The sequence below is a fragment of the Trachymyrmex septentrionalis genome, unplaced genomic scaffold (assembly GCF_001594115.1).
Source record: "Trachymyrmex septentrionalis isolate Tsep2-gDNA-1 unplaced genomic scaffold, Tsep1.0 scaffold13, whole genome shotgun sequence".
In the NCBI taxonomy this organism is placed as follows: domain Eukaryota; kingdom Metazoa; phylum Arthropoda; class Insecta; order Hymenoptera; family Formicidae; genus Trachymyrmex; species Trachymyrmex septentrionalis.
The window spans coordinates 991,924-1,003,935 of NW_017304438.1; the positions used below are offsets into that span (position 1 = coordinate 991,924).

At 37.8% G+C, this 12,012-nt stretch overlaps 1 protein-coding gene across 1 annotated transcript in view; it reads right to left on the reverse strand.

The window, feature by feature from the left end:
• LOC108756651 (dorsal root ganglia homeobox protein) overlaps positions 1 to 12,012 on the reverse strand; it is a 54,993-nt gene that overhangs the window by 6,745 nt on the left and 36,236 nt on the right. Inside the window, exons 3-4 of the mRNA XM_018500640.1 lie at positions 6,689 to 6,894; positions 5 to 116 (exon numbers count right to left, since the gene is read on the reverse strand). Coding sequence (XP_018356142.1) covers positions 5 to 116; positions 6,689 to 6,894 — 318 coding nt within the window. The remainder of the gene's footprint in view (positions 1 to 4; positions 117 to 6,688; positions 6,895 to 12,012) is intronic.

Sequence of the window (12,012 nt, forward strand, 5' to 3'; positions counted from 1 at the left end):
CCGCCGCCGCCGCCGCCGCCGCCGCCGCCACCGCTGTTTCCACCCTCGCGTTTGCGTTGCTCCTCCTTCAATCGCTCGCTCTTACGCCATTTCGCCCGCCGATTTTGGAACCACACCTGCAAGGTTACGATCGTCGCGGTTAGCATAGATTAACGTTACGCTTAAGCTTTGGGAAATCAATCAAATAGGAAGCGTTACTTTGGTGCAGGAGTTACTGTTTTGTAAGTAAATGAAATTAATTCTTTTTAATAGAACTCTTCTTACGTAAAAAAAAACATATATATATATACTACTGATGCTTAATTCGCTGATTTCCAACTCATTATCAATTGATACGTAAATGTTATAAAAATATTTGTAAATATCTGTGTTAACACTCAATATCGCCTAACAATTTTTGTCCCACACTTTTATTTCGTGCCTTTAATGTTTTATGTCTTTTTCATAATGCAATTTTTGAATTATGCTAAATACGAATAAATACCGTATAGCGATATACGTGCATCCAGGGAAGTTAAACTTCTCAAAAGCCAACTTCGCGGAAGTTTGCATAATTCTCTGATTCAATATTCTCGACATCTCAGTCATCTGACTATACATTACACGCGGCGCACGGACGAGAGGGTTAAGTCTCCGCGTAAGTCATAGAAACGACGGGAGAGGTGGATGGATAGGAGAAAAATGAGGAGGACGCGGTCGTATCTATGGCACTCCGCAATGTCCGCAAATGTGCAAGGATAATTGTATGTGCAGGGTAAAAGGGGGGGGGAGGAGGAGGAGGGGGAGGAAGGGTGGAGGTGGCATTCTGAGGCAGAGAAAAGCACGAGGGTGCGGCAGGCTGGTTGGCCGGATGTTGAGGGATGGTTGGGTGGCTGGGAAAGGGGGGAAGGGGGGGGGGAGGGCACTTTCCGCCGTGCATGTTCAACGAGCCGACAGCAACCACGGCGACCGAGTGTTTTTTAAAAAGCTCGAGTTCCGCTAACGAGGCTAACTTGACATAATACCAGCTGAAATAGACTTTATTACACCCAGCGGTTCTCCACTGTTGACTTTTGTCTCGACAATGAATGTACAATAACCGAGTTCTCATGCGGAATCCTCACTCGGTGCACGTACACGAATAATAGTAAAACTCAGGATATTTACTGCCTAGGGAAACCCGAAGTCTTCAGGGGATTTCTCTTTTACCCTTGAAAAGAGTCAAGAATTTTCATGGGACCTTATCGCCGTTCGAAATTTTTGAAACTTTACTTTTAAATTTAAATTCCATCTTCTTTTCGAAAACGTCGTTCCTTTCATAATTTTTTCTTAATGATACGAAATAACGATCTCATTGGCAATAACTACGACTTACACACGCGCATATATTTACGTACACTCTTATAGGTCTCGTGAATTTTTATTAAAAAATCGGGATGATAAAGCAATACATGCGTGCGCGCGCATTTAGAAAAAAATATGGCAGGTTTGTATAAAGGTGACAATTATATAAGTTTTATTTGTAGAAGTAATGTACATACTTGAATAAACTATCTCTTAGACTTATAAAATAATTATTAAAAAATAATATACTCAACTATGTACATTAATTGTACATATAAAATTTGCATAGTTGTGTCCTTTATAATTGTTGTCGTTATGTCTTTTTCTCTGGCAATAAGTATAGCCATAAGAGAATAATCTACTGATACTGCAGTGAGTTTTCTCTGTATCTATCTTATAAGTTTAGCATATAAAGCTCTATAATTGTAAAAAAGACAATTTCGTGAAAAAAAAATTGATTTCAAAATTGCATTAAGAAATTCTTTAATTTCAGCTGGAATTTCAAATAGAAATACCTAGAAAATCTGAGAAAATTTTTTTACAAGCCTTCAAGTAAACATCTTGTAAAACGTAATCGGAGCTATTTGTTTGTAGAACGTAAAGTAGCTGATTAGAAAAAATCATAGAGAACATCCGATGCATCATTTATTATAATATGGTGCTATATCACTTTATATTGAAAAATTAGCATAAATTTCGTCGGATTTACCTGATTTTGAGTAAAAAAGTTATTTTGAAAAGAAAATATTGTACGTAAATATATATATATATATACATACACAAGTACAAAACACCCTCAATTTATCACATTTTCTTGGAAAAAGTAATATAACAGGTAAAAAGAGATTAACAAAATATTGAAATGGCTATATTATCAAAATAAATATTATTTTTTCAATAAAACTGTTTTTTAATTTAATTTTGTAATAAAACGTTTACGTTAATTTGCGTTTTATATTTATTGCCAAAACTGTATTAAATTGTGAACAAAGAAGAGACTTTAGAAAAAAAAAGAAAAATTTCACAAAAAGTCCTTAGTAAAAAGAGCTGGAATTAATAGGATTGGTATATCCTATTCTGTGTAATGGGTCTGGAAAATGATTATCTTACATTCGAGCGCGGAACTTTCGCAGGAGGAAGCAACGGGAAATGGTTTAATAAAATAAATACGATGGGTACGACTCTCTACCGCCACCTCGAACATCGCGAGAGGATGGAGGAGGGGCGACAGACGGGGGAGATATAATAATATCCTAAGGGTTACAGGAGGGGGCGGCGGAGGACGAGTAATAGCTGGGAACAAAGCCATGGTCTCGTATAGGGACCACCACCGCCGTTTTCCTTTACACCCTTGCGCGATATATATATGTATATATATATCTCCTCTCCACTTTTTTCCCAATACAAATTTAATCTGAAATTCGTTGATAATGGGCGTAAAACGTTTTTAATCGGCTGCACCCCCTTGTTAAACGAATGTGTCGCTCTTTGTCGCGGGATTACTGATCGCACGTATCACGTGTGACATGCTTTTTAAAACGCTGCGTGACAACGATAACTACTGATTAATTCACGGAAAGCTGTTTTTTTTTCCAACAGCCCGTAAATTGAAAAATGTCCACTTTTCAATAAATCCACGTTTATAGAAATTTTCCGCTCGTTTCTCAATTTCCAACCCAATTTGTGGATTCAAATATTTTTTTTTTTTTTTTTCGTCAAAACCATCGCGGAGATAGGGATACTAATATTTTACACCGGCGAGCTACTTTTCTCGAGATTCGCGAGATTGGTGAGCGTGAAAAATTTTCTGCATTTCGCAACTCGACGAGGAGGAGCGCGGACAACTGCGCGAAGGGAAGAGAAGAGGTAGAGCTCCGCGAAATCCAATCACCGAAAATAGAAGAGAGCCGACGTAATCGCGGTGTCCACGCACGGTCCAGAGCGCGTCGCACGAGCGCAGGTGCGAGTGCCGTTTGACGCGGCGCGGGAGCGACGCGTCTAATTCACGCACGCCGGTAATTGCCCGGCCTCGCACGTGTACACGCACGTCCGTGTGTACACGAGCGTGTGCGTGTACACGTACGAATGTTGCGTGCGAGGTAATGTACACCCGCTCGCGACGCGCGCGAGGACGTCGTATACGGTACGTGCCTCGACGATACAGCCGACCCTCCTTCAACTGCCCCCCCCTCCCCTCCCCCTCTCTGGGAGGTTAGGCTTCTAATTGGAGCCTGGAGAGGAGGACGGGCGCTACATAAACGCGCCTATTTGTCCATTATTCCAGATTCCCTTTGTCTTCCCTAATGAAACAATGAGCCTGCGCCGTAATTGCGTCACAGCCAGACCAACAGCCTCGCGCCACCCCTCTGTCTCTTTCATTGTCATGTGTACACTGTCGTATCTCTCTCGTAAAGATTGCCAGCCTCCTTGTAAATTCGCACAATGCACGCCAGGCTGCCTCTTAGACTTTGTGATCGAGGATCCTTTCGTCAGTCAGGATATTAATAATGAGAGGCCGGGCGGAGCGCCGAGATTCTTTCGGATTTTCGTCGGGGTAAGCGGGTTATATTTTACTATAATAATTATTTAAAAAAAATAATAATATTGATTATTTATAAATTTCATAATGAATTTTTTCAACTAAGACGCGAGATAAAATAAATTTTCTTCGTTTTGTATCAATTAAATTATAAATATATCAGATTACGGCAGGACTAAATACGAATTATTTAGTGTTATTATTTATGTACATTTTTTTTTTAATGTTTACTTTGATTGCTGAAGGAATGATCGGTATGATTGATAAATTAGAAAAAGTCGAGATTAGTGATTTCTTTAATGGAATAAAATACTCTTAAATAAAAGAAAAAAATAAAGGATCATGTAGGTTATAAATAGAATTTTTAACGTTAAACATTGTATTGAAAAATCTTCAAAGATAATTTTATGAATTTCATGTATGAAAGACACTTTAATCTTTTTCCAGGAAACTTGTATTGTTGACATCATATATATAATACAAACTATCATTAAACACTTTCGCTACAATTTATCAAACACTAAAAAAAATTGCAAATAATAATTAATTATTTTTAAAAATATTTTGCGTGAAATAATCATAGTAGTAAATTGATTTAATAATGCTATGAATATAAGACACGGAAAGAGCAGTTTTGCTCAAGAGTATCTAAAAATTTAATTATTATTAGATTTGAAAGTAATTTTATTAGATTATCAAAATAATTATATAGGACGCTCAAGTTGATTGCCAGAATGTTAGAACTTTTTGCAGCATTGCTCATTATGCTTCGATTTCCCAATTGCTTTGATGATTCAACAAAAAATTATTTTCAAATCTACGACTATACTCAAATTAGATATTTAGCCAAACAGATAGTTGAGTAAAATCGTTTTTTTTTTTTTTTTCTTTTCCGTGTGATTACCGAGGTATGTTTGACTTGGAAAATTGCGAAAGGCGCTGTCAAAACGTATCATCTGAAATCCGACGGAGACGCAGGTTGGCGTCTGCCGAGAAATCAAAAGCCGCCATTGGTAATCAGATATCCTCTGCAGATGTTCCGACGAGGATTTTAGGCTGGAATCGCTGTTACGCTGCAGGGATTCTCAGCGCGAATTATAACGGCGTGAGTAAATATGGCCGTGAGGACGTAGCCTGCAGGAGTACAAAGTAATCCCGGAGATTACCGGCTTACTCTGTCAGAAGATTACGTCAGGTCGAGGGTGTCAGCGCGCCTCTTGGGGGTCCTGCAGGGCCCCTCGCCCCCACCCCCGCCCTCCCGCCCTCCCTGCCCCGATTCGCCCCTCTGGTACATACGCTTTCGCTCTTGCGGCAACACCGTACGGCCGCAGACAATCGATCATAGTTACAGGTCTTTTACAGATTTTCTTTTTAATTTTCAAATCTGCCGTTATTGAATCTAAAATATATTTTCATCCTGACTAAATTTCGCGCGTTCCCCATCTGTGTCGCGTATACATCATATATATATATATATATACACGCATACATCATACATAAAATATATGGCGCGTTATTTTTCGTACGAATAAATTATAAATATGGCAATTTTTTTAAATCCGGGAGTGGCAAAGGACAAAAATCGATTAAAAAAAAAAAAAAAAAAAAAAAATTCCGCTTTGGATTGCAGAAATCCGGTTTACGCATATTTTTTCGCGATATAATCATTTGGATACTAATGGATACGTAGGCGGGTAATACATTCTATTGTGTGTTCCATGAAATATTACAGCGAAAACATGCAGCGCGCGAAAAATGTTCTCGGAAATTTCTCTACTTAACGCTCACGAAGGCAGACAAAAAATTATCGGGTTGCCGCGCGTAATTTTCTCATCGCATTAAAACGCGGAATCCAATCTCAATGCGCTGAGACGCATTAAAAGATTAAGCTCGCTGCTGCCAATGCTCGGACGCGAGCATGCGAACATTCTGTGAAGTTTTAATGCACGTGCTTTCATGTTATCGAATAAACGTGATTATACAACGTGATTAGCATACTTTCAAGTAACCTGTTTTAATATATCCTTAAATATAATGCACACAGTGCTTCTGCCATGAATTTGTTCATCTCCCTTATTCTAATGGATCTTTTTTGTAATTTAATCGGATTACGGACATTATTATATTATGCGCGGCAAGATACTTTACGAGAACTGACAAAATAAAATTGAATAAAAAGTAAATAATTATGTTAATAATAATTCAACGACTCACGCGGCTGCTTTTAATATACTTGAAATGTCATAATTTGAAAAGAGTCTAATTAGGTTGTAGGATTGCGAAATTTGAGGGATATATCACAATTGCGTTATCTTTATATCAATTCTTTCCATTAATAATGATTTAAAGTAAAAACAAGTTAAAAGAAAAATGGTTACGAGCCAGAAATTTTACGTGTAAACAAATTAGTAGATAAGTAAAAATGTCTTAATGAATTATTATAAATTTTAATAACATGCCGGCTGAAACAAACGTTTCGATCACAATCGGATCATTGTTAATGCTTACAAAATAAAATCTAAACGGTAAAAAATATAACATAAAGTCAACAATTATATAGTTATACAATGCGAAGTATATTTTAAATATCTTCGATCGACTTTATTCATAAATTAAATTATTATATACAAAGATTTACGTACTAATTAACTTTCTGGCTTCCATTATCCCGTTTTTCTTTTTCTTTTAATTTGAAACATTGGCAATCCTAATAGTTATCTTATTTATTGTTAAGAAACATAATTGTGGGGATAAGTGGATTAGGATTGAAAAATTCGATTTTGGTGGAAAGAAAGCGCTCCCCGCGATTGTAACTGTTACACTCACCTGCACTCTAGCTTCCGTGAGATTAATTTTCATGGCCAGATCTTCCCTCGTAAAGACGTCCGGGTAGTGAGTCTGCGCAAAGGCGGACTCGAGTTCCTCCAGTTGCTGAAGGGTGAAAGTTGTCCTGTTTCGACGCTGTTTCCTCCGCACGAAGGAATCCTCGCCAACTCCGTGTAGCGCTGGATGATAGGCGGAGTAACTAGTATCTGTAACGAGCAGGAAGAATTGTTAAGTGTTTTTCGAATATCGCTTTTGCAGTAATTCTTAATATAATGATAATTCAAATTTTATTTTCTGAAACACTGAAACGAACTATTGTCGATAACAGAAGTAATAATGACGAATCGAATGATAATATATAAATAATATGATATAATAATAGGTAAAAACATTCGACTGAATATAAAAAAATATATCGAATTAATGTTTGTCAGTTTAATTATATAATACATTTTTTTATGCGTAATTAATATTGATAATATATATATGTTGGGTGTCAATATAAAGAAAATATTTTTCTTTTAAAGGGACGAGTTCGACAAAGTTTCACCTTTTAATTCTTGATAGATTCGAATTTGCAAAGTTCCAGGAGAACTTAGTTCGGTACTCCGCATATTTGCCTGTGCTTGACTAGGGTTTGCGAAACTCGGAAACTTCAAGAAACTTGTGAGTTACTGACAATCTCGCGGAATTTTCAAATTTATACGGCAAGCGTTATTGCAAAATAAAATGATCAACATAATTCCTTGCTTTTTCACGGCAGTTTACATTAGTGCTTATCAGTGTAAATAAGTTGTGTATCAGATTTTATAACTCACAAAATAAGAGCCGTACGTAGTAAACATAGACGCACGCTCATTCATATTCGTTTACTTAATTCAATTTAATTTAGCAAGTGCAGTAATGAACTTATTCGTATCAAGAAGTACATCTTCACTATTATGATTTTCCATCTTTTGGAATTAATAGTATAATTTTCTACGACTTCAAGATTGGGAAGTTCTAAATAAACCTGAAAGTTTTCAGATAAAAAAATCTTACCATCTTTACCATCCTATTCAGATAGTCACATCTATTTTCGTCTAAACAATTTTTCCCATTTTGTAAACTGCTTTAATCATTCCAAATGCGTTTTATGTTAAATTTTAACAAATTATCGGTTACATCATTGATTTGAATGTAACTAAAAAATGAAAAAATTACACAAAAAATAAAATGAGGTCCTACATTTTATCATGTTACCCTCAATATTCAAGTACTTGAGCAAAAAGATTTCCAAGTATTATCATTGACACACGATTCAATATTTCAACAATTGATTATTAATATATAATTATATTATTCTCCTGTTGTATTTCGGTTACGATAGCAGCGTGCAACATTTTATTTCGCCATTATACGGGCAATTATACGAGCAGACAGAGCATGTTAATTAAAAATGTTGAGTAAAACGTGGTTAACTGTGATCGCGCGCGTGCAACGAAGGATCGAAAAGTGAAGCGCCGATATAAAGGCATCGGTCGGATACGCGCGCATACAACGAGACGCGAAGTGGGAGCAGACGTTACGAAGCGGCCGGAACCGCTCATCAATGATGCAGAGCAATCAGCGCAATTAATTACCGCGGCGCTAAGCCGGGGCTTAGCGAAAAACACAAATTAATTTCCTAAGCTCATAAAAATTCATGCCACTCTCTCTCCGCCGTCCGCCCGTCTCTCTTTCACTCGCGCGCAATGTCTCCTCCTCTTCCTCTCTTTTACTCTCTATAGCCTTTATGCCGGCCCTCTTTCTCTTTCGTTCTTTCTCCCCCTATCATCCTCTCGACACAGAGGATAATAACGGCGACGGAAAGGGAAAGAGAGAAAGGGAGGGTGGAAAAGCGAGATGGGGATAACGCGTGATGGTGTTGCACCATCAACGGTGCAGTCAAATGGCACTGCATTCGCAGGCGTGCATCGAGATACTTCGCCTCGATGCCGCTGAACTTTCATAACTGTCACGGACGTGCAATTATACGCTACGGTCGCTGCGATCTCCCGTGTCGTTTGCAAAATTAATATCAATGAGAATCCGCGAGGATTTTCGCTCTAAACCAACCCACGCGAAAATAAACGATTCGAGCTTTCCGGACGGCCGGTATTTTATCAGGGCGTTTAACGACGTTGCGGACTTGTGGATGCACTTAAAACTTTGTTTCCGCTCGTGCTCCCGCTTGCACGATTATCGTGCCGATACGGATTTATTTTAATGGATACCCGAATGATTATTGCGGTTGTTTTTCACATAACCATCCAGAAAATTACCGCTAGATCTAACTAAGAAGCGACGATTATGTGTACCTTTTCATTCGATAATATAATTGGACGGTTTTTCGCGAAAACCAAACAGTTCTGTAAATGTTGAATTTTCATGTAACAAAAAAGATCTTATCTTCAAACTGTATTTTATTATGTATAAAATATGGTACAAATATGGTAATTTTTCTCCAGATAGAGGAATAGGTATAAGAATAAAATTTTAAGTTTCGACCACCTAATATTTTGAGGATCGTAGAATTTAAAAAGAAAAAATTTCTTTGGACTTTTTTGATTCTTGTGGAAAATTTCACTATCTATTTACTTCGTAATACACGATAAAGACCATTATGCATTTGTGTTGGAAGCTCACGTTTCTGTTAACTGTTTGCGTTGAATTTTTTAACATATTCGAATGTTAATGTAACATAACGTGATTATGTCATTTAGATTTTTGTATTAAATTGATATTCAACGTTTTTTTAGTGTCAAAATGACGCAATTTATGAGTGAGTGAAAAATAATGTATTTTAAAGCGTAAATTCTAAGATGAATAAATGAAATACTGTGTTAATTTAACATGTCATAAATGTTAATTATACTAAAAAATATATACTTTCACAGTTTGTTTACAAACTGTGTTAGCATTACCTTTTTCTTGATCATTTTTTTTACACGATGCTTGTGTTGTTTTCTGATATTTATCTTATGTGTTAAATAAACACAAAAATTGGAGTGGACGGTTTGGGAAATGTAAAACGTGTTATATTCGACATAAATTTGCCAACAGTATATATTACACGTATTTTTTTCATAATATTAATAATTAATAATCCGTACAGCACATACAACTCATACCCTCAATGGATGCCCCAAAGACGTTCTAAAGACGTCCACAGGACGTTCCTGAAAGGTTTAAGAATGTCTCAAGGATGCTTTCCGAATAAAATGTACTGTACGGGAATAATAAAAACGAAGAAAGTAATATTATTTAAAGAGTACAAAGCAATTATTGTTTTATTTATTACTTATAAAAGTTTACAAATTGTTCCTAACAAAAACATTCTTTCGCAAGTGTTAAACTCGATCTTATATTTCCCATTCAATTCTTGTCGGAATAAAATTGATCATTATATAGCGAAGGTAGAGAACGACTTGACGCCGTTTTCCCAGATTTGAACCCAGATTTTTTTTAACGGATTTATCAAGGTTTTATGGGAAAACTTTATGAGAGCTCTTCAATTTATCAATCATTCTGCGCATATGTCGAATCTTTTAAACACTTCGATTGAACAATTCGATTTTAGAAGATGGAAGAGAAATTTCGTGCGTAACGTCAAATTAATGAACCGCAGAGCTATACAGTGATCCTGCGAAATACACCACGATGCGTAAAAATTCTTGATCCCTATTCTTGCCATATCGATAAGCAACGACTGCCGTTGTTGCTGCGGCAGCAAAGTAAAACAAAGATAGAGAAGTGAATCGGGCGTCGACCGCGGCGGCTAAATAAATTTGCCGATGCCCCAAACTGAAATCCACTCAAGATCTTAGATTAGAGTCGGTCCGAAGTAAAGCCCGGATCCAGACAACTCGTACAACTCATCGGGAGTCGGTCTGATCCAATTTATTAGTAGCATCCCGGGTACAGAAGAGAGAGAGAGAGCGAGAGAGAGAGAGAGAGAGAGAGAGAGAGGGGCAGGAGACCTGGCGACTTTCGCGCTTGGGATTCACTTGCATCTCCTTTTCGTGACACACTTTGTCGTTTTGTTGACGCTTGTTTTTGCCAACAGAAAACGCGAAGGGAGACGATCAATTTTTCGTACATGGAAAGCATGGGACATCAATCATTCACACGTGTTCCTCACGAGAAGTAGCGTATCTTTTCTGAATAGGATTTAATATACTTTTAATGTAGAAATCATTGCCTGAAGCTACTGGATTTCATTCTCTTATGCGTACAGCTTTTACCTTTTTATTCGTTTCACTCTTTTATATAATATTACGGCATGGGGGGGGGGGGACATCGGTACACGTAGTCAGATTTTTCTCAATCAATTTAAAATAAGTTAAAATATAATACGAAATTTAATATGAAAATGACAAATCGGAAAACGGAAAACTATCCTACGCGAGTCTTGTTTCCGAGAGAAGATCGAGTCAGGCTCCAAAAATTCATGTAAGATAGCTGCAATTTCACTTGCCCTCTATCTTCGACTTATTATAACATTTTCACACACATAGACATGCTGACGAGCGACTCAAAATTATTCCACAAACCGTGGGTCACGATCCTCCACGATCGTCCGTATCCGTTGCACTTGCGAACTGCAGGTTTCGAAGGGCAGCCCAAGAGAAGGGAGGGACAGTGGTGGACCCGTGGAAAAACTACACGTAGAGAACGAAATCTAATGACACCCCGACCGTTACTAATGATGCTAACGAGGTAGTTAGATGTTAGAGCGAATGTCGGTGGGTCTGGACCGTGGGCCGAGGGAACCCACTTACCGACTTATCACGTAGTTACCTAATCTGTTTATCCCAACGGGGGGTAGAGGAGGCCGAGAGAGAGACAGAGAGAGAGAGAGAGAGAGAGAGAGAATGGGAGAAAGAGCCAGCGGGGACCGGGGGAGACAGACGAGGGGAGCAAACGGGAGCTGGAAGGGTGCCCGGACGTCCCTGAGGACACCATTCCCCTAGACCCCTCCCCCGTCTACCTCGACTCCCTGTTCGATCATCTCTACCAGAATGAGAGAGAGACAGAGACAAAGATCGCTGCCTCTCACATTTATGAGCCTCAATAGGTGTTTTAAAGAGAATATAAAGAACAGCGGGAGGCTACACTTCTCACGTTCCTGGATTTATTCGTGATGATTTGGATAAAGGATGGAATAAATAGCAATAATTTTCGGGATATTATATACTATATATGTATAAATTGAAATTGATAGAACAACGGGATTTGGCAAACTACATAATAAAAAAAATTGTGTATTTGCGTTGGAAACGTGTCCACTCACGTTCTGTGTT